At 54.6% G+C, this 22,316-nt stretch overlaps 8 protein-coding genes across 8 annotated transcripts; 5 read left to right on the top strand and 3 right to left on the bottom strand.

Annotated features, from left to right (window-relative positions):
* Positions 1–311: 311 nt before the first annotated feature.
* Positions 312–1,417, bottom strand: JN550_005804 (uncharacterized protein; the record flags this gene model as incomplete). Its single annotated transcript, XM_049317472.1, has 2 exons — positions 312–864; positions 918–1,417. 2 exons carry the CDS (start codon positions 1,415–1,417, stop codon positions 312–314), a joined length of 1,053 nt encoding a protein of 350 aa, XP_049172047.1.
* An 826-nt stretch (positions 1,418–2,243) lies between these two features.
* Positions 2,244–2,858, top strand: JN550_005803 (uncharacterized protein; the record flags this gene model as incomplete). Its single annotated transcript, XM_049317471.1, has 1 exon — positions 2,244–2,858. The coding sequence occupies one exon, from the start codon at positions 2,244–2,246 to the stop codon at positions 2,856–2,858; it is 615 nt and encodes a 204-aa protein (XP_049172046.1).
* Positions 2,859–3,370: 512 nt separating this feature from the next.
* On the top strand, positions 3,371–4,888 carry JN550_005802 (uncharacterized protein; the record flags this gene model as incomplete). The annotated part of the gene is made up of 2 exons (XM_049317470.1): positions 3,371–3,550; positions 3,635–4,888. 2 exons carry the CDS (start codon positions 3,371–3,373, stop codon positions 4,886–4,888), a joined length of 1,434 nt encoding a protein of 477 aa, XP_049172045.1.
* A 583-nt stretch (positions 4,889–5,471) lies between these two features.
* JN550_005801 (uncharacterized protein) lies at positions 5,472–6,672 on the top strand (the record flags this gene model as incomplete). The annotated part of the gene is made up of 3 exons (XM_049317468.1): positions 5,472–5,862; positions 5,951–6,175; positions 6,311–6,672. The coding sequence occupies 3 exons, from the start codon at positions 5,472–5,474 to the stop codon at positions 6,670–6,672; spliced, it is 978 nt and encodes a 325-aa protein (XP_049172044.1).
* Positions 6,673–7,033: 361 nt separating this feature from the next.
* On the bottom strand, positions 7,034–7,933 carry JN550_005800 (uncharacterized protein; the record flags this gene model as incomplete). The annotated part of the gene is made up of 1 exon (XM_049317467.1): positions 7,034–7,933. The coding sequence occupies one exon, from the start codon at positions 7,931–7,933 to the stop codon at positions 7,034–7,036; it is 900 nt and encodes a 299-aa protein (XP_049172043.1).
* A 943-nt stretch (positions 7,934–8,876) lies between these two features.
* JN550_005799 (uncharacterized protein) lies at positions 8,877–9,854 on the bottom strand (the record flags this gene model as incomplete). The annotated part of the gene is made up of 1 exon (XM_049317466.1): positions 8,877–9,854. The coding sequence occupies one exon, from the start codon at positions 9,852–9,854 to the stop codon at positions 8,877–8,879; it is 978 nt and encodes a 325-aa protein (XP_049172042.1).
* A 1,385-nt stretch (positions 9,855–11,239) lies between these two features.
* JN550_005798 (uncharacterized protein) lies at positions 11,240–12,979 on the top strand (the record flags this gene model as incomplete). Its single annotated transcript, XM_049317465.1, has 1 exon — positions 11,240–12,979. One exon carries the CDS (start codon positions 11,240–11,242, stop codon positions 12,977–12,979), a length of 1,740 nt encoding a protein of 579 aa, XP_049172041.1.
* Positions 12,980–13,948: 969 nt separating this feature from the next.
* On the top strand, positions 13,949–15,810 carry JN550_005797 (uncharacterized protein; the record flags this gene model as incomplete). The annotated part of the gene is made up of 4 exons (XM_049317464.1): positions 13,949–14,164; positions 14,213–14,243; positions 14,303–14,736; positions 14,794–15,810. The coding sequence occupies 4 exons, from the start codon at positions 13,949–13,951 to the stop codon at positions 15,808–15,810; spliced, it is 1,698 nt and encodes a 565-aa protein (XP_049172040.1).
* Positions 15,811–22,316: the final 6,506 nt, after the last annotated feature.

Below are 22,316 nucleotides of genomic sequence, written 5' to 3'. Positions count from 1 at the left end.
GAATAGAAATAAAATTAGAATGGTTGAAAGAAAGAGTTGCGAAGCCAAGCTATTCTCATATATGGACAAGTATCGTATGGAATTCCCATGTAATTACAAATGTATATAGAATCAGAGTTGTTACTACATTCAAGTATACCTTTGAATACTATTTGCACATTATATACAGCACCCTGGATAAGTCTGGTCGAGCGGGCCTTCAATTATAGCGTTTGAGACGATGCCAATTTTTAGGAGGGGAGATTTGAGACGTCGAGTTCCAGGATTCTCAATGTTGCCTAAACATCATACGACCGCACAGTTGGATTGCCTTAAAGTTGCTTTAGAAATACAAGCAGCTTTTCCGCTCCAGTTTTCCATTGTACGTCGTTCTGGAGATGATGACCAGCACCAGGTACGAATGCTAGCGTGACACCTCGACCGGTGTCATCCAGACCACATCCGCCCTTAACTTTCTCGGGCTCCCTTACCTCGGCGTCGATTTTTTTTACGGCGGCCATCTCTGAAAAGGCATCCCTATACGTCTTCGCTGCCTTGCGCTGTACGGGTTCTGTCATCAGCTTATCGCCTGTGCCGGCCATAATGAGCACCCGGTCACCCCCGCTGCCCCAGCCGGTGATGTTGCTGAGCAATTTCTGGGCGTTGACGAAGGGAAGAAGCATTCCAAGAGGCCAGAGAAAGCTCTCGTAACGATTCAAGTGGCGCTGGAAGTTCACGACATCCGCCTCTGGGTACTCCTCGCTGAAGAAAGCTCGCTTCGTCAGAAAGGGGTGCGACAGAGGTGAGTTGGAGTGCCAGCCATGGAAGAGCATGCGGATGGAGAACCACGGGTCGAAACATGCCCAGTTGAAGTACACACCATACCTATGGCTCGTCAGTGAGTAGAATCTGCCTCGTTCAAGGGGCTGGGTACGTACGAGCCAGTCCCCGGTACAGCACCAAGCAAAGCAAGCGCTTTCACCTTGACATCTCCCTCGTTCAAGATAAACTGGCTGAGGCCGCCACCGCTGGAGTGCCCCACCAGCACAACTTCACTGCCCTCCTTTTGTTCGACTGCCCGGATACCGGCCAGCAAATCATCGGCCAACATCCTCTTCGTCGTCATGTAGAGCATGCGGAGGAAACTAGGATGCCAGCTCTCGCCGTGACCGCGTGTCGAGACAGCGTATGATGTTACACCGTTCTGGGCGAGGTATTGCATATATGGGATCCAGACCCATGCGCAGCCCATGCCTCCGTGCGCGAACACGACCGGCGGCCTAGACGATGGGCTTGCCGGCCTGGCGCACAGTAATTCGATATCGCCGCCAGGCGTCCTGATAAACGTTCGTTCGATACCGTCTGGCAGAGCGGAAGGCGGCCCACTTGGCCGCGTCCAACACAGCCATTGGTAGCTGAGATAGAAGTTGATGCCCATGCTCCTGGGGTGTACTTGGGGATGACACCGATACCACCGTAGGTTTTTGTGGATTGGAATCAAGCTCGCAGTGTGAATGAATAAAATGGTATGCACACCAGACAAGATGACGATGACCAGGGCCCTCAATGTCTTTATATGGCGCGCAAAAGGCTTACGCTCCAGCTTGAATTCATTGGAGGTTCTCGTGCCGGTAAAACCCGCCCAGAGAGTCACTGGGAGGCCAGAACATGGCGGAACAAATAGGATCGGGAGACAGTTGAATGTTCGCTCCTTGGCATCTCAGCCTCATGCCCCCCAGCTATTGACGGCCACAAACAGACGCGACCTTGACCTTGCAAGGTGCCGGCTGGCTGCTGTGGCTCGGTGACTCATTGGCGTGAAACCTACAGCGACAGCGCGTAATGTGTGCATGAGCCCTTCTAAATTTACGTGCGTGGCGTGTGCACTGGAACGTGACATTAGTCTTCCTCAACGTAGCAGCGTCTTTTCGTCGCGTGCCATATTGAGAGAACCGGTAAGGCCGTCAACAGCGGCAAGAATTCCACCGGCAGGTTACGAAGGGACATCACCATGTAAAGCTGGAGCTGCAAGATCGACTATCAAACCAGGTTGAACTTCCCAGCATTTTGGTTCAGTGATACGGCTAAATTGTGGGTCTGCAACTGAGCTTAGACCAGCGACGGGCAGACCAGCAGCCAACCCTGAAATTGTTGCAAAATGCTCAAGCAGCTCTCTCAGCGGCAGCAGAGCACGCGGCCATCCCGTCGTTAGTGCCACGCTCGACATTCCAGCACCCCATCCCACGTTTTCTGGCGGGTTGGAAATGGCAAGCGACACACTTGCGGCCAGTCTGGGATTCCTGACTGATGCTGCTCATCTGCTCTCGGCCACGGCTCCAGAGGCCTCGGCGCATCTCATGAGCCGTCGCAATGCGCTGATGTTTGAAAACGACCTGCCCTTGCCGGAAAAACAGCGCCAACACGCCTGTGGGTGCTGCGGTCACATCCTGGTGCCAGGTAAGGGAGACACGCTCAAGCTGGAGGCTGCAAATGCGGCTCGGAAACAGCAGAAGCCCTCGCCAGGGCAGGGAACCAAAGCGCAACCCCGGAAGCAGCAGCAGGCACCATCAGTCACGGGGACACACAAAATCCTGACCTGCTCCCGATGTGGCCGCTACACAAAGATGCCTGTTCCAGCAGCGCCTCGCGTCAGCCGGGTCCGGCCCAAGAGGCGCCGTGTCCCCACCGAAGTAGCTGCTCCGGTATTTCCTCCCCCTCTGCTCAACCCCGAGCCCACCAAGGCCTCGGCGAATGCAAGCAGCAAGAAACGGGCAAAGAACCGGAAACAGGGCCTCCAAGCCTTGCTTCAGCAGTCGCAGTCATCAAGCCCCAAGATGGGGCTTGGCCTGAGCCTGACGGACTTCATGAAGAAGTCGTAGTAGGCGGTTGGCCACGGCAGCGGGTGACTCAGGCCGGGCGACGTAACTACATATGGGTATTCCCAGTCACAGAAATGCGGTGCAGCAACCCGGTGACACTGCACCACGGATATAGACCGCGCTGAGGGGTAGTCACCACCCCACTTGCCCGCCATACCGCCGCCCTTTGGCAGATTTGCCGTGGCCGCCCTTGAGCAGACCCCTTCTGTGGAGTTGGGCTGCGAGAACCTTCTGGCGGCGCCTGGTCGCCTGGTGGTTTACTAATTCAGGGTCCTCTGGCCATCGTATCGGGGGCGGCTGGCTTGGGGCTTCAGCGGGCTGGGCGGCTGGGCGGCTGGGTGGGTTATGTCATAACGGGCGACCCCGCTAATGCACAACTGATTGCCCCTCCAAAATTTTCTGGAGCGGCCCAAACAAGACGGTGCCGTCAGTCACAGCAACACGAGACGTCTCGACTTTGCGACAATACAGACAACACCACCCTCCTCGCAGTTTCCGCTTCCTCAAACAACATGTCGGCTCCTGTAGAGCAGAGCGTCGCCTCTGCGCCCGAGTTTTTCGAGTCCATCGGCGCAAAGGCCAGCCAACTCAACGGCGCGACCAACGGCGTTGATGGCGCGGGGCAAGAGGGCGACGACGAGGCCAAGGTCGTCGAGGAGATCGAGTCTCTCTGCATGAACTGCCACGAGAATGTATCTGATGCCACTTGATCCCTATAAACGCTATCTGCCTAGGTATAGAGAGCCCCAGCTAACGGGTCTGTTCCCCGTGTACAGGGCACCACCCGCATGATGCTCACCATGATCCCCTACTTCCGCGAGGTCATCGTCATGTCCTTCTCGTGCGACAAGTGCCACTTCTCCAACTCCGAGATCCAATCCGCCGGCGTTATCCAGCCCAAGGGCACCCGATACGAGCTGCGCCTAACGGACATGGCTGACTTCGCCCGCCAAGTCGTCAAATCCGACTCCGCCATTGTCAAGTTCATCGAGCTTGACGTTGAGGTCCCCGCCGGGCGTGGGCAGCTCACAAACATGGAGGGAATTCTCTCCAACATGATTGATGACCTGGAGCTTGGTCAAGAGGCACGGAAGGAACAGATGCCAGAGGTATACCCCAAGGTTGCCGAAATCATCGAGAAGGGCCGCGCCATGCTCGCTGGAGATGCCTTTCCCTTCAGAGTCTCGGTGGACGACCCGTCAGGAAACTCCTGGATCGCCCCTGATATGAAGGACGGCGTTGGCAAGTGGGCCAAGCGAGACTATCTTCGGACACCAGACCAGAACGAGGCTCTCGGCCTTGGCCATGTCGAGTCCGCCGTCGACGCTACGCAGACGACTGCCGACGAAGATATTATCCCGGACCAGGTCTACGCCTTCCCGGCCACATGCCCTGGCTGTATGCGCCCTTGTACTACCAACATGAAGATGGTCGACATTCCCCACTTCAAGGCTGTGGTTCTCATGTCAACCGTATGCGAAGACTGCGGATATCGGTCCAACGATGTCAAGACTGGTGGCGAGATTCCCGAGCTAGGAAAGAAGATCACCCTCAAGGTCGAGTCGAACATTGACTTGGCCCGAGACATTCTCAAGAGTGAAAGTTGTGCTCTCGAGTGCCCCGAGCTGAGTCTCCAGGTCAATCCAGGAACTCTGGGCGGTCGTTTCACAACTGTTGAGGGTCTTCTTACCCAGGTTCGAAACGACCTGCACGGTCAAATCTTCGAGGCCGGCGATGGCGGTGACTCCTTGGCCAGCGAAGAGCGGACAAAGTGGACCGACTTCTTCGGCGGCCTCGATGCGGCCATCAGTGGCGACAAGAAATTTACCATCGTTCTGACAGACCCCTTAGCATCCAGCTACGTCCAGAAGCTTGTCGACCCCGACCAGGAGGATCCACAAATGACAAGCGAGGATTACCAGAGAACAGACGAGGAAGAGGAGGACCTGGGCCTTAAGGACATGAAGACCGAGGGATACGAGCAGGAGCACCAAGACAGCCTGATGAACGGCACAGCGGAGGCTTCGTGATCCCCTTTTTGGCCGGGCGGCGAAATGATTGACGAGCACGTGGTTACATTTGGAGCATAGATACCTGTTTAGAACTTTGCAGATTTTTGCGGCGCATCAAAATGAGGGGCATTACGAGATGAAAGAAAATATAAGACCAGAGACTGGTGTTTGCACTGAATTGTTTTTCAGTTGCTATCCAATGGCAACTTATCACGAGCTGACTTCCAGACTATCGTGCCTCTGAAAAGCAGTATTTGCACCTCATGGGCCACCAATTGGCCTTTATCCACCAATAGGTGCGAGGCCCTTCCGTCTGCCAAGAAGGCCCTCAATTATCCGCCGATCACCAGAATCGGGCGGCCGGTATGTAACAAGGGTGCCGCCCGCTGTTACCCCAGGTTCTCCAGGTTTTTAATCTCCGGGCCACAGACGGATGCGCATCCTCCGAGGCCCAGCTCCGTAGCCTCTGCCGGGCTTCCTTCGCACATGAGGAGCTATAGCCGCCTATAAAGGACAATGGCTCCTATAGTCTCAGCAGTCCGAGGTAAGTGCAAGGAATCATTCGCACAGAAAGCCTTCCCGGATTTACCCCCGTTTGAAGATGAAGACGATCCTGACCCTGCTCGCCAGCGCCAGCGCCGTGCTGGCCGCGAGCCGCACCAGCCCGCCGTCCGGATGCCTGCACGTGGCCAAGTCCGGCGGCCAGTATACGACGGTGCAGGCGGCGGTCAACTCGCTGTCGACGTCGTCCACCGCCGACCAGTGCATCTTCATCAACCAGGGCACCTACACGGAGCAGGTCTACATCGCCTCCCGCGCCGCCAAGCTGACCATCTACGGCTACACCACGGACACGACCTCATACGCCAACAACAAGGCGATCATCACGTACAACAAGGATGCCAAGAGCGCTGGCAACAACGACGCCAGCGGCACCGTGCGTGCGCACTCGGACAACTTCAAGATGTACAACGTCAACGTGATTAACTCCTGTAAGTTGGATTATATTTCTCCTAGCATATACCAACCAACCAACCCCCGATTTTGGTAGACCGTAACTAACTCGCTTGTGTTTCTAAGACGGCAAGGGCTCTCAGGCTATCGCCCTCAGTGCTCAGGGGTCCGGTGGCTACTACGGCTGCTCGTTCTACGGCTTCCAGGACACCCTCCTGGCCAATGAGGACCAGCAGATCTACAAGAACTGCCAGATCACAGGTGCGACGGACTTTATCTTCGGCCAGCGAGCGCAGGTCTGGTTCGAGAAGGTCGATATTCGGGTCCGCAATGGCGGTTACTACATTACTGGTACGTGTTAACTAAACCCTACGGCACCTAATTAGTATTCATGACCCCCATTTTTACCTTTTGTCTCAACCCCCTATTTGTTGTTATACGAACACAGCACGGGCAAGCGCTGACACAGACTCCACCACCGGGTAGCCAACGGCCGGGACTCGGACAGCAACAAGTCGTATTACCTGTTCAACAACTGCTACATCGCGGCGGCGTCGGGCGAGTCCGTGGGCAGCCGGACGTACTACCTGGGGCGGCCGTGGCGGACGTACGCACGCGTTGTCTTCCAGAACACGGCCATGAGCTCCGTGGTGCGCACCGAAGGGTGGACCGTCTGGGACAGCTCGACCGACACGTCCAAGGTCTACTACGGCGAGTACGCCAACTCGGGCGACGGCGCCGCCGGCACCCGCGTCAGCTGGGCCAAGAAGCTGTCGTCCGCCGTCTCCATGGCCACCGTGCTCGGCAGCTCGTATGCCAGCCAGGGCTGGTACGATGGGTCTTACTGAGACGCTGGGTGCTGGAGGTCGCGTTCTCTTGGTAGTGTTTTAGTGTCATGTGTACGAGATTATGAAAGATCTAGCATTTCCACCGATGTGATGTCCCACGGTGATGAGGCTAAGAATCTGTGCCAACTTGTCTATGCCAACTGGCTGCCTGTATCTTCTCCTGGATGTGAATGATGTTCCGCTGCATAGCAGAACTCTTGGTATAATTGATTGGAGAGGCGAGCGAGGAGTCAGATCCTGATATTCACCTATAGCAAGAGACTAACTTCAGTCAAATCCATGGACACAGTGCACGGCGGGACTCTGTTGCGTTGGTAACAGTGAAAATGTTCAATTCTAATGGGTATCTTTCTATCTATGCTCATGCCAATGCAATCCCGGTGAGGTCCCCGAGCTCGGGGAACAGCACCGTCTTCTCCTTCTTCGCAATGTTGACGGCGTACACACCGCCCGACAGGTCGGTGACGTAGGCCACGCCGCTGGCCTTGTCGACCGTGAGACCAATAGTCTCGTGCAGGCGCCTCGCGATGACCTCGCGCTGGAAGCCGCTCTTGGCGTCGGCATCCGCGCCGACGAACGCGCGGTTCACCGAGTTGCCCGACGGCGGGTCGCCCCGATCCGTCCAGTAGAGCGTCTGGGTCTCCTCGTCGATCTCCAGGTCGATGGGCTCCGGAAGCTTGTCAAAGACCACCTCGACCTCGGATGGCGCGTCTATCCGGGCACGGAAGATGCGGCCCTCGGAGCCCTTGGAGTGGCCCTTCTGAGTCCAGTAGAAATAGCCCCTGCTCTCGTCCACGGTAATACCGACACACCACTTGAGGAGGTCCAGGCGGTCTTCTGCCGTGGATCCCGTCGACACCAAGACTTCGACATCGGAGCCGTCTAGGTTGCATCTCATGACCTTCATGCCCTCCCTGTCGCACCAGTACAGCTTTCGGCTTTGGGGCGCAAGCGTGATTTGCTTGGGTGTGAAGACGCCGACGGTCCCCGAGGGGACGATGGTCCTCCTGTCCGATCCGTCTAGGTTTGCACGCTCGATGGAGCCATCGTTCTGCTTGAAGGTCTGGCCCATGTTGGTCCAGTACATATGGCCCTTTGCATGGTCAATGGTGATGCCGTCGGGCATGGTGGCCATGTCCCCAATGACAGTCCGTAGGTCACCGCCATCTGGGTAGCATGACAGTATACGGCCTCGCTGCTGGGGAATATTTGATAGGTCTGTGTCCAAGATGTATAGACGTTGTAACGATAGGGAGCCCATTCTAACAGTAGTGGGTATGGCTGATATTGGTTTCGTTGGCAATGGTATAGTTGATGGTGGTATAGTTGCGATGACTAGTGGACCGTTTAGGTGGTGGTCTTGATGGAACAAGTCAAGTATCCGCAACTGGTATTATTATGTACTATGTGAAAATGGCAAAACATTACATCCAACAGGAGAGACAGCAAGCGAATTCTTCTTAAGTAACTGAGGCATATTGCGCCACGCTACGTTGGCCTGGCGAAGCGGCGCTCTCGGGTGCCGGAAGACAAGTGCATGGACAGAGTGGAAGCGTCGTGTGGTTTCTCATCTCGGCCTTGAAAAGGACTTGCGCGAGGTTCGCGCGAAAGACTCGCAGCGGGTTTTCGTCTGCATTCCAGACCATGGCCCACTGAAATTTTCAGAAGTCCGGTGCTTTTGTAGCAGTGCACGAGTTATTAAGGCACCTAGTTCCGCTCGACGCGGGTGGAGCCGGGGCCGGCGTCCAGGATAGATCCACCGCGGAATTGCCAAGGGCTTTTCCAGCCTGTTGCCTCACGGAGACGCCCCGAATCCCCGACGCCGGCCCCCTGATTTGCGTCCTGATTTGCGCACGTTGGGGAATTGGAGAATCAGCCCTATTTGACTTTTTCAGCCGCAGGGGACACCAAGGCAGTTGACGTCACGGTGACAACCTCACCAGGGCTCAATCCATTCGTGATCTACAAACGTAGCCATGTTCTGGTTCTGTCAGAGGCAACAATTGCTAGCAACTTTGTAGTAGGCATGTATGGGTTGTACGGAAGTACCAATCATCGAAATTGGGCAGCCCGATTAACATGTCACATTTTTCTCATAATAGTTTAAGAGGGATCATTGGGACTTTTATGTATAGTATTCAAATTAAGTGGTATCTCGCTGCTTCCATATTGTAGAGTAAGGTAAGTTGCAGTGGGGATGATGCCTATACATCCCGCTTCTCCTTCGCCTCCTGTGCAAAGGAATCCCACTCTTGTCTGACATTGAGCAACCTTACCAACTCCTCGTCGCGCTGCTTCGCCAGATCATGGTAGTTTCTGCCTCCGATCTGGTTCCATGTGCCGTCGATCCACTTCTTCTTCAGATCTTCGTCCACCACGGGGTCCTTTGGCGCATACCATGTTTGCAGGGGACCGAGCAGATGATCCACGAAGTGCTCAATGCCCCGCTCTCCACCCCCAAGGTGCATCAACAAACTTGGACCCATGATCCCCCATCGAAGGCCGGGGCCGTATGATACAGCGTCGTCAATATCACTGACTTCGCATACACCCTCCTGCAGCACGTAGAGCACCTCGCGGATGAGGGCAGCCTGCAGTCTGTTTGCGACATGTCCGACCACCTCCTTCTTGACATGTATCGCCTTCTTGCCCATACTCTTATAAAAGTCCATGGTCTTGTCGATGACCTCGGGGTCGGTCTGCCCACCACCGACAACCTCAACCAAGGGGATCAGATGAGGAGGGTTGAAGGGATGTCCGACAATGCAACGCTGTGGTCTCGCTGCTGCCTCCATGCCTTCCTGTATCGAGGAGCACGTCAGACCACTTGAACTCGTAGCAATGATCGCCTCCGGTTTCAGGTGTGACGCCATGTCGTTGAACAGGTTGCGCTTGAAGTCGAGTCGCTCGGGTCCGTTCTCCTGGACAAAGTCGGCGTCTCGTAGGGCCTCAGCCATGTCCGTGGTGAACTTGATATCCTCCGGCTTCACATCTGGTTTCTTGACCAGCCCAATAGATGATAAGACGGGTAGGGCGCCCTGGACCAATGTCCTCAGGGATGTCTCGGCAGCGGGGTTGATGTCGAAGGCTGTGACGGTGAGACCTTGCGCCAGGAAAAGGGCTGCCCATGAGGCACCGATGGCCCCGGACCCTATTATCGTGATGTTTTGAATGTGCGACATAGTTGGTAAGCTGTTGTCGATGTGTTTGAGACTGGCTAGGCTTCGGTCGAGTCTAGTGTTATCAAAGGAATAGAGTGTTTCTAGTGTTTGAGGTTCAAGTTGTAAGATTATGGCAAACGATTGGTTATGTAAGTTGAAGACGTGCTTTGCCGACGGGATCGTCTTCTTTTATTGAGAAAGCGGGCTCCGAGGGGACGGTAGGTTTTAAGGCTGCATCATCTTCTTCATCGGCATGCCGGCGTCGCCGCACCGTCGATACAAGCTCGGCGTTCAACATGACGTTGTCCGCAGGTGGGGGCAAAGTACACTGTAATACTGGCCGGTCCGCCCCGTACCCATGCCTCCTATTTTGGATGCAAACCCCAGCGGGAAGACATCGCGCTTCAGTCGCGATTCCGATTCATGGCTGGCGCATTCAGTGCAATCTCTGTTGAAACGCCGTTGAGGACTGTCTGGTTGAGGTCCGCGGCATTATTTCCGCCACTTGGATCGGCACTAGTTGGACGTACGACAAGGATAAGCCTGGCTGTCGTGGAGCTTATAGCACGATTGCCGGCCGGCTGCTAGCAGAAGCCTGCTGTACCATACCTACTATGTAGTGTTCAGCCTTACCAAAAGGGCAGCTGTTAGCGCTACTTAGGTACGGAGAGAAGCTCTGAAAAGTTCTAGGGCGGAACAGCGCCGCTTGGAGTGGGCCTCTCTTCCCGAGTGGCACCGCTCCCGCCCCGGAGCAGTGTGCCGTTGACAGACCAACGACAAGTACAGCGAGGCTACCTGTTTCCATTGTCAATTGTTTATCGCCAGCCGCAGCTGTGTTGTGTCTGGCCCAGGCTTGTGAGGCATGGTCTGGACGACCAAGGCGACGGTGTGCATTGGCGCTATTCCAACGGCATAACGAAAGGCTGCAGCAGAACCGTTCACCGCAAAACTTGCAGGCAGTTTTGTGGGCACAATGACCAACGATTCAAGTAGCTCGGCCAACCTTACTCTCCCCCTAGTACGCCATATGTCGCCCCTCGCGCTCGTCTCTCCGCGAGCTTCCCATCCTCGTTGTAAATACAATAGCCTCACGGCATTTCGTTCTTTGTTTCAGAGGTAGGTACATGTGGGGACGCACGTAATGCGACAGGGCCGAACTGCGTGACGACTTCGGTCGCCGCGAGACTCGGCCGGAACCACAAGTATTTCTCCATCTTTCTGTCTTTTATGATGTTGTGCTCGGCCAGGTAGAATATATAGTCAAGTGGCTATCCTCCTCTCTCTGTCCTCCTGCCTGCCCATCTTACCATCACCGCTTGTCACTTGCCATATACTACCTACCAAGACGCAATCCCTTATACATCTTAATACTTTTGATCTACCACATTTTACCCAAATCCTCAACCATGTCGTCGCTGGAGCCGAGACTCCCTGATGTCTACGGACCCGGCACTCACACCGACCGTGGCTTCGTGCCAGTGCAGCAGGATACAGAGCGCATCTTCAGACTGATTGCTTCGCAAACACCGGGTTTCACGCAGGATGAGAGTCTCTTGTCCAAAGTCAAGTTCGTGGGAGAGGAGTTTCCCGTCATTCCAGGCCCTATCAAGGCCGTGCCGGTGGCTGCTGCTTTACATGCCATGGCAGGTGTCATCGCAGACGAGATCCTCACCCTTCGTGGTGCTGAGAACAAGGAGCGCCAGATTACTGTCAACACGACCCACGCAGCCTTCTGGTTTGGTTGCATCGCCACTGCTTTCGTTGATGGAGAGGATGTCGTTTCTACAGTGAAGTCGGGCAAGCTCAAGAAGCTGCTGCCTCACTGGGAACAGGGTTGGGTCGATACCGCCTTGAAGTACCGCGCGACTGGTCTCTATCCTACTTCAGACCCCAAGGTCTGGTACTCGCTACATGGCTCAATGGACGCCACTCCAGTTCTCAAGTCTATTGGTGTTGACCCGTCTGAACCAATTGCGTCGAACGAGGACGCTGCTGCGCATATCGCCAGGCACACCAGCAACCTCACCCCTGAGAAGCTCGAGTTCAACAACCTCCTGAACGGATTCTGTGGCAGCATTTGCTTCAGCCCCAAGCAATGGAACGAGAGCGAGATGGGCAAGTCGCTGGCTGCACACCCCTTTGTCAATGTCAAGGCCCAGCCTCAAGCCATTCCCACGCCGCCCGTTGCCTTCGCGCCGCTCGATCCCTCCGACAAGCGCCCCTTGGCTGGGATCAAGGTTGTCGAGATGACCCGTGTTATTGCTGGACCTCAAATTGGTACTATGCTGGCCAGCTTCGGTGCCGAGGTCATCCGCATCAACCCGCCGCACTTGCCCGACATCAACATCATGCAATTGACGCTGAACGCCGGCAAGCGCACCATTGCCATTGACCTGCGCAAGCCTGAGGAGGCCAAGATCCTGCACTCGTTGCTCGCCGAGGCGGATGTCTTCATCCAGGGTTTCCGCATGAACAAGATGCCCAAGTACGGATTGGGCCTGAATGATATCCTGAAGCTCGCCGGCGAGCGTGGCCGCGGAATCGTCTACGTATCCGAGAACTGCTACGGACCCGACGGATACTACGCTGAGCGCCCCGGCTGGCAGCAGATCGCAGACGCCGCCTCTGGCGCCGCCTTCGTCACTGGCCGGTCTCTCAAGCTGCCTAACAACGAGGCCGTTCTGCCTTCGCTGCCCATCAGCGACATGACCACCGGTGTTCTGGGTGCCGTTAGTACCCTGCTCGCCCTCCGCGACCGCGCCACCAAGGGTGGCAGCTACGCCGTCCACTCTTCGCTCACTGCCGTCAACACCTTTGCCCTGAAGCCCGAGGTTGGTCTCTACCCGCCGGAGGTTGTGGCCAAGTGCGCCGACCGATTCCAGTGGGCTGAGATGCGTGGTTCACACCACGTTTTGGATCTGCTTGTCACCGTCTGGGATGGCTGGAAGCGCGTCCTTGGAGGCCACCTCGAGGAGAAGAGTGGTTGGTTCCAGAGCTTCGAGAACAGTGCCTTCGATGGCAAGAGACTCAGTATCTTGAAGCCGGTTGCGACCTTGAGCGATGCCAAGAGCTCGCCGCACTGGACCACCCCGAGTGTTCCTTACGCGTATGAGAAGGCGGAGGGTATTGCTTTCAAATATATGTGAAAGCAGGATATGTTTCATAATGTAATATACCCATCAGCGTCTTTATAGTAGTACTACTCAATTCGTATAAGTCTTGTTCAATCAAATGACGTATGAATATGATATGGCCTGAGCAAGGACATGAATATGCTATAACCGTGACCAACTTGGTTTATCTTGAGAATCAGGATTCTCCGATAGTGCTCCATTGTCCTCAAGAAGATTAACGTTCATGGCATAGCGAAGAAGTCCTAGTGTTTTGACTCTGTAGTTTTTACTGAATTGTTGCTGTGCAGATCTAAAGTTGCTCGAAGTTGCTCTCCGCTCAAGGATGAACGTCTGCTTCATCCAGGAGCTTGACAGCTACGTCATCAGAGCAGCTCTCATATTTGCCAGATGAGGTGACATAAGAATCTAGACAGACACAGGTCAAAGCCGAAATTTATACCTCAACCTTTGAACCATCCACGCATCTAGCTGGTTTTATATTCAAGTTTTCTATTATAATCTCTCATACCTGCTTTTGGCTTTGTAGATGTAAATGTACCGCAAGTGCTTACCATATTCCATGCTGGTAGTTGTATAATACGAACTGACAATGGGGTAAGTAGATTGAAATTCTGCACTTGTAGCTAGATAACCGCCCAAGACCCGGGGTTTCCGGGTTGAATTTTAGCCCCTTACATGCGCGACAGGCACTAGAATCTTGCCTCGCATGCCGCCTGTACAAGCAGCTCATACACTGGCTGCAGTTGGGTCGCTCATGCATCAAAGTAGCATGTAAGGGAGACCATTTGGCGTAGCCAACAGCGACTGTATATCATCGGTGTCTCCCCGATGTTAAATTGTAACCCGCTTACCATAGTTACAGTCAAAGCCAAGTCAATCCATAGGCTTCCGAGTCTGAGACAGGTTGAATTTGGTATCTACCATCGAAATATTGCACGCACTTTCCTACAGCCTCTATTTGCTTCCCTTCTAATCCCAACGATGGCCTCAAATCCCAAACCCGCTATCGGCAGCCGGGTATGTATCATCGGAACCGGTGTGCTTGGCTTGCTTGCTTTGAAGAACCTGAAGGAGCAGGGCCTGGAAGTAACAGCACTGGAGCGCAATGACTATCTCGGTGGGAATTGGCATGTATCAGAGAAGATTGATCAAGTGACAGCGACTACGTTGACCACAGCAAATATATCTAAGCATACGGTAAGCTAACCACCTCGTGAACTACATTTTGGTTCTAACTTGGCATAGAATTGCTTCACCGATTTTCCCTTCGCCGATGGTGAGTTGTGAAACTGGGAAGATAAGATGGCTGAGGAATTATTTCTTAACAGCATTCAGACGTTGAATTGCACCCAAGCGCAAGAAGCATTGAGAACTATTTGGAGTCATACGCAAAACATTTCGGGCTTGTCTCACACATTCATTTCGGAACCAAGGTTGATCAATTTGAACGAGACGAGGTCACTGGCAAATGGAAGGTTTCCACGCAGACAATATCAGACAACGAGCTTAGCCCGGTCGAGTGCCAGGAGTTTGATCGCATAGTCATGGCAACTGGGATGCTCAACAAAAAGAACACGGTCAGCTTCCCAGGCCAAGACAGGTTCATCGGAGAAATCATCCACTCGCGGGAATTCAAGGATCCGTATAGATACACGGGGAAGAACATCTTGGTCGTCGGTATTGGAGCAACCGGCGTAGACACGACCACTTTCTTGAAGAAAGCCGGAGCGGCGAGAATCTACCTCAGCCATCGAGGCCAGACATACTTGGTGCGTCCACGGAAGTGTCATTAACAAGTGGAAGCGTACTGATTCAAGTTGATGTAGATGCCCAAAATGACGGACGGCAAGGCATTTGATCACTCCCTGTCCAGACGCTTGGGCAATATCTTGAGATTCTGCTTGAGCTGGTGGCCCCAAGGCGGTCTGGCCCTGATGGCTAAGTCAATGCACAGAGCACAGATGAAGGCCTATCCGTGGCTTGCTGAACACCCGTCGTTCTCGAAGCCTCGCGCCGCGCCCACTGCACCTATGATTCATCGTCTTCCCGTATTTAGCGACGACCTTGCATATAACCTCCGAGATGGCAGTGTACAATCTGTCATGGGGGTCCGGGAAATAAGCGGGGGACGCTCGGTCACCTTCACAGATGGCACTGTGGTTGATGACCTGGACTGCATCGTAATTTGCTCTGGGTATCACTACAGCTTCTCCCTGGTTGCCGGTGCCGGAAACCCAATTGATCCCACCAAGGCGCCGGATCAGTACCGAGAGATTCGAGCAGCACCGCATTTCGAAGAGAACAACCCCTTCTCACGTCTGTATCACGGCTTCATTTCCGAGCAGTATCCAGAATCGCTTGCCTTTCTAGGCCATGTGGTTGCTTTCAGCCCGTCGTTTGTGTTTTACGATCTGATAACGATGGCCTTGGCCAACATCTGGGGCGGCAATGCACCTCTCCCAACGGCCAAGGAGATGCGGCAAGACATCGACGCCCACTACAGGTTCATCACGAGTGCGCTCAAGAATGACCGGGTCCCACATCCCGGGATTCGGGTTGATGTTCGAAATACGTACGATTGGTTGAATAAGATGGCCGGCACGGGCGTCACAGAGCGCCTTGGCAACTTCAATGCTGAGGCTTGGAACCTATGGTGGAGCGATAGGCGATTCTATAACTTGCTCATGGACGGCGTGAATGTCCCTGCAGTCTACCGCCTGTTTGACACAAACCGTGGAAGGGTGCCGTGGCCTGGCGCAAGATCACAGATTGAGAAGACTAACCGGGAGGTCCAGGAGATGGAGGAAGCATGGAAGAAACAGAACAGTGGGAAGGGTAAATAATGCGCGAGATGTATTGCTGCTAGTGTCGTATGCTATTGTGCAGAGCCAGTTCACGTCTATTATCTTCCATCATGTATAACGCGGCTTTCATTACGTGGAGAGCTTATCAGTAACCCAAATTTCGTTGAACATCACTGTTGTGTCTACAAGCTATGGGGGAGATTTTCGATCAAATGGTTTGATGCCATCCCAAAATTCAGTCTTTATCACTATATTAAGATTTTCAGCATAAAAAGTTGAGACCGTCAAACCAATCAAATATAGTCACTAGGCTCACGTCCAAAGGCAATAGATCCACACTCCTGAGAAACATGTCCCATGATGTGAAAGTTGTGTCCACGTGTTACGCAAGAACATCTCTAATAGAGGTGCTTATCACGTTGCGGTTCGAAGTTGTCCGGCCAGCGCATCTAGGGTATGACTAGAAGTTACCATTTTTGCAGCTATGTCAGACACGTCACAAAGTGAAACCTTCCATTCTCGGGGAAATCTAGGATTCTGGACCCTCAATATGAAGTTGAACGAATCCTGCTTGGAGCCTCATGATGACTTAGGCGTCTCTGCGCCCATGTCTCAAACATTGCTCTGACAACTCAGTGTCGAATGTCTCGGTTTCATAACAATGTCATTATTAGGCACAGATTAGTCGCAAAACAAACAATAACGTAGTCGACGTGTCGGATACCAGACTGGGGAAAGGTCCAAGAGAGAAACAAGGGGGGGGGGGGGGGGGGGGGGCGTAGGGTGTTGGCGGGCCTTGCGTGCGTTTCAAAGTCGCAGATAACTAACCAATCCTGCTCGTGACCATGCCAGCGCGGGTAATACCCATAGACCACGAGGAGCACCAGAAGGTCGACGAGGGCTACCTCACATCCGATCTAGTGGTCAGAACTGCAGGACATGGTAAGCAGAGATTTGAGGAACCATGCGCAAACCTCCCAGACATTTCCCTCAGACACTATCAGCCGCGGGATCACAAAGTAGTACACAGATGGTGATTAGCCGATTGGCTCGGCACGAACAGGCACAACAGACACCAGACGCGTGTACAGACATACATATATGGACGAAGATTCCCGGCGCAATCGTATGTTAGGCAAGCCAACTTTGTCGATGACCTGGAATAGGCGAGTGTCAGTCTGATACATGAAGTGTCGGCAGCACTTTATTTTAGGCAGTTTACAGCCCAGTTGGCGCCGTATAGACCGTGGCAACTGTGTAGTTGCGACTAAGTCATCAAAGTGTCTAAAGCAGCCGTCGCGACTCGCCTCGCGTGACGTCTGCCGTGGCGTGGCGTGGCGGCACGCGACCGTTGGATGCGCACATGGCTGGCTTCTAGAGATGGGACGGTTGATCTCAAACACGGTAATCACTTTTGTCTTGGATAAACGGACACACAGACGCCAGCATCTCCGGTAGAATACGGTGACTCTGTTAGATGGGCCGCGAACAATTAGCTGAAGGCGGGCCAAGATACCAATAGGCCCAACATGCCCCTGGTGCCGTTGAGGTCATCCCCCCTATCTGGAGTGTGGCTGTGGGCTCGCGGCTGGCGGATGTGAGAACCGTCTGCTGGCGTGGGCGCGCCCAGATCAAATCATCTACAGGTGTCCAGACTCCAAACAGTCAGGTTCCTGGTTCAGCCTGATTGGCAATTAGTATTGGACGGATCCGGTCGCGCTGTCGCGCTGCGGGACCCTGTCAACTTGCGGGTCTCGTATGAGCGAGAGCGAGAGCGTGCGACTGGGGACCATACTAGCTAGACGCGTCGAGCGGTGTGAAAATGACCTCAGAGCGGCTCTGCAATGACATGAAGACATCTATTTTTCTGTCCGTCTCCCCTAAGCAGCGGAAAGACAATGGAGTAACAGTGAGATGAGGTTCCAGTCTGATGGTACCTTGCATCGTTAGGCGTAGTTTAAGACCCGAGGGGAGGTCTCTGATTCGCGGAACCGGATCCAATAGCGGACAGTATTTAGGGGTTCATGACATCGTCGGGGCCAATTGGCGGCCTCGCCCTGGCTTGCAACAGGGTATTCGTTCAGGGGGAGCTGAGAAGGACCCAGAGCTGGGGCTTCGAGAAGATGCCCTAGAACACAGAATTGATCTTCGGGATGACATAGCCCAGTGGGTATTCTGGTCAAAAGGGGATTTTGTTGGATCCCGGCGACGGCGGGCGCGTCGCGAGTAGATGTATCGTTAATTTGCACCTGGAATGAAAGACGACTGACCATCCCGCTCCCGCGCCATGCGGGTGCAGAGGACGCCGTCACATCTGACGCACAGCGACAGCCCACAGCATGTCGCGCTGCAATTAGCTTTCGTCTAAATGTTGTGCAGGGTGATCTATCTAGTTGATGCAGTGAGCATTTCTTGCCTTGGTAGCCGGGCAGGCTAACGCAGCTTGTTTGATTGGTTTGGTGCCGAGTACGATGGAGAAGGTCGACAAACCACCGATGACGATTCTCGGAACTATTGGAAAAATAGGGGTTCTCGTAATGAGGGGCGGGCAGTTGATCACATAAACCAAGGGAGCCGGCGGACCGGTGAGCTAGGCAAGTTAGCTGGTAGTTAGGTCCGCGGATGCGGAAATGGGCAAACCAGTCAAGGTTGTGGGAGCATTGAACAACACTCGCGCTGAACAAACAGTTGGATGTCATCTTCTTACAGAAGCATGCCCTGTCTCAGTGGCCGCAACGTTATGTATGTCTTGAAGTCATCCAACTCGGTTGAGCACCCCACTAGCTTGCAGCATCACGGTCTGCATGAGGCTCCGCACAGCAAGACTCAGGACTTGAAACAATGAGCAAGTCGGCTCCAGCTAGGAATGGAATGCCATGCCGACCCATCTAACTAGGCAGTCGAATCGTTTTCTTGATTTCTTTTCTGGCGACGCGCTCTCCGTTCAGTAAGCTCAACGCAGGAGAGGCCGATTTTCCGAGCAGACGAAGTGCCCACGATTGATGCATCCACTGCGCACAAGGTGGGGTCACTTGATATGTACCAGGGATGTAAAATTCCCAGATCTGGTGTGGGCAGGCGGCTACCTGAAATAACGCCCTTGCACTAATGGAGATGGGTGCAAACAACTGCAAAGGGTGTACATACGGAGTAGAAGTACTCGTACCTGCTATAGCTATCCGGGTGACGATGCACCTTCAAAGATGCCTGGGGCCTGTTACCGATGGTTTGGCGACGGCTTATAGTGGTCTAGCTTGGTAACAACCATCTAAATGATCACCCCTTTGGCCAAAGTCGGTTGACAGGCCTTGTCCAGACCCCATCCACCGGAATGGGACCCGAGCTTGGGTGTAACTCGTATGCGAACATCTTGGCACTTTGTAGACCAGATTACCACGTGGTGCGACCTCCAATCCGCGCAGAGGCTGCAAGCAAGCGTCCAGCAACAGAAAAGTTAATTAATACCGCCGGAGACCGCAACGTGGTCGGCACCACGATATCGGAGGATATGGTGGACGACGACGAGCTGAGGCGGTTGTCGGTCTACTGTAGGTTAGCGACCCTGCAACCGTGGCAAGATGCCAGGATGCCTTGTCCCTCTGCCTTGAGGCTGGGACGGAGTGATGAAGGCGGTAACGGCAGTGTGGTATCCTGACTGGTCCACGGAGGGATTGTGTCGACGATATACCAGGAGATCCTGTAGATCGTAGTATTGGCGAGGCTGGCGAAATATGGTGGTGAGGAAGGATCCCTGCCGGCGAGGCTGGCGGGTTGCCCCAAGAGAGGCCGTGGCTACGATATTCCTGCAGCGTCGGGCTTTGGCCGAGATTTTGACTACGTGGTCAACAGTTTTCCTGGTTCAGGCGCGTGCTCTTCGAGGCCGTTGAGCAGAACGGGAGATGAGAAATCCAGATGAAGCTATTGACGGTGCTGCCGTGATCGCAAAACCAGCCAACCAACCACCAATCAACCACCAACCAACCCATGCAACCTAGTCGGTGGGATCGGCAGGGTTTAGTTACCGGCAGCTAGTCGCGTTGCCCTGTGCACCCATCAAGTTACATACTTTTTCAGCGGGCCACCACACCGATGGAATCCCCAGCTCGCCAATAACTTGAGTACTTGGCTGCAGTGACAGAGAGCACACCGGCACAAGGTAAAGGACGTCTTCGTATCCGTATCCTTCATGTCACCAGGACTCGGGGAACAATACTCAAGAATCTTCCCCCCTCACCCGTTTCCCAGAGTCCTCAGATCTCGCAGATTTCTGGCTCCTTGTGCACAGATAGAGAATGGAAGTGGAAAAGCCCTGGTGCAGTCCCGAAGTGGCACCTCCAGGGCTTTTGTTGTGCGCTATAATTGCACTATAGCAGCACTAGGCGTGCTGCAGAGAGCTGAAGACGCACAGTGCTGTATGGGCCGTGCCGCACCCTAACGTAATAAGTTGCACTTTTCGTCTGTGGCGGTCGCGAGGCCACAGACGTCGAATTCACCAGGCAGAAGAAACCCAGCACCGCGTGAAAGAATGGCCAGATCAATGACTGGGAGTCTGGCCGACCACTGCTCGTGGGGTAAGTTACAGCAAGTGCCTCTGTTCCGGGGGGGCAGCGTGCCAGCAGCCACTCGCTGTCCCGTGCAGGACACTTCTCAGGGGGATCGTTGCTTTCATGGGCAGAGTTTTGCTTTTATGTCTGCACGTCCTGGATCGTATCGTCTCTTGATCTGGGGTTTGACAGCTGCCTTCTAGAAACCAAGAAAACGGCGCAACTCTGATTCGTTTTTCCTCCATGCGCAGCGGCCCAATCGCAGGCGCGAAGTAGACTCGCGAGGTCGTCAGACGAGGTTTTGACTCTGGGAGAAGGGACGTGCCGTCCAGACGTAACTTAGTTATCTCGTAGCGCTGGGCTTGCCCGCGCGGATGAGATGGCTCTCAGTTGACTTGAAAGTTAGGGCGCGGGCGCGGGCGCGGGCGAGGAAAACAGGGCATCTCATGCTCGCTAGCAACGGATTACCGGGTAACAGGGTCGGAATAGCGCTGGACGGCTCCCGTGTGACCGGCGTTCCGCGAGCGTTGTTCTTGTTATTAGTGTTTTGCCTCGTGATTTGTTGTTTCTGACCTGACGAGCGTCGACTATGCTCGCTCATCCGGACTACCTAGGTAGCTTTTAGCCTCCCTGACTCTCCCAATCCCATCCCATACCCCCATGCACCCACCGCTATCGCTACCGACAGACAGACAGCCACACCCATACCTCACCTAACCCTCAACCACCATCACCATCACCATCACCAGCACCAGCACCAGCACCAGCACCATACCCACATCCCGTAGCCCGCAGCCCGTAGCCCGTAGCCCACACCAGCTGGAGCCCACCCATAGGACAGGCCCTGGCGTGCCCTGGGGGTCGACACACCGCACCGCAGCGTCGACCACCGCCCGGCCAACCAATGCTTCTGACCCCCGGTTGCCACCAACACCACCTGCCACCGCCCCCATCTCCCCCCTTCTCTAGTGACATCCATACAATACATAGTACATTGCACAGTACCTATCCCTCCTCCGTCTAGGCCCTGGGCTTAGCTAGGAGACCTGACTACTACACCCCATCCCATCCCATCCCGTCCCATCCCATCCCATCCCACACCCCGTCCCATGCCGTTCATTGGACCTCGACAGCTCGCCGCATCGCCAGTAACAGAGTCAGTCAGTAAGTCTTGACCACACACTACACACCACCTTCGTCGTCACAGCTGGTGCCTCATGACTTCCTGCAGTCCCAGATCCAGCGCAAACTTAGAACCCGTCGGCTAGGTAACCTAGTCACGACGGACGGGAGCCGCCTCTTTTTACTCGCTCTCTGCAGCCCTTCCCGCTGCAAGGACATCGCTGTCTATCAAGTCGTGACCAGCGGACGGCCAGTCTGAAAAAAACAAAAGAGGAAAAAAACCGGTCCACAGCCAGACCTCAACCAGTCACAGCCCCCCAGTCGCCTTCAGGGTTCAGTCTTTCCCTTCTCCGCCCAAACCTCTTTGGTCACCAACCAAATTTTCTCCCTCCCATCCCCTTCACCTGACCTGGATCTCTCTTCACCTTGCCGGCGAGATCGCCATTTTGCAGTGAACCTCGTCGTCAACTTCCTCGAGGTGCTTTCTTGGCCCCGTCCTCCTGTCCCCCTTTCCCTTCCTCCGCCCGCGTCCCTGATCCTCGTCCTCTCCCCCCTCCTCGATCAGCGTCGCGACGCCCACACGATAGAGAGTGCGTCTTGCCTGACCTCAGCCAGCCTGCGCGCCCTGTGACGACGTGCGACGTGACCCTCGGTTGGCTGCGTCTCCTTCCCTGCCGGCCTCCCACCTCCGGCCTCTCCCCCCCGTCCTACTGGTGCTGTGTGTGAGTTTGTGCATTCCAGCCATCGCAACCTGCCTGCGCCTGCACGACTGCACGACGGCCCAACGACCTTTGTCTCGACTTTCCTGCATCCCTCCAATCCTCCGGACGCACACGTTGGTTCTCGACTCGACGCCTGGGCATAGGAACGCCGGGGATA

This window comes from Neoarthrinium moseri (assembly GCF_022829205.1).
Source record: "Neoarthrinium moseri strain CBS 164.80 chromosome Unknown scaffold19_Wmoseri_CBS_16480, whole genome shotgun sequence".
Classification (NCBI taxonomy): Eukaryota; Fungi; Ascomycota; class Sordariomycetes; order Amphisphaeriales; family Apiosporaceae; genus Neoarthrinium; species Neoarthrinium moseri.
This window is presented reverse-complemented; position numbering and strand designations above follow the sequence as displayed.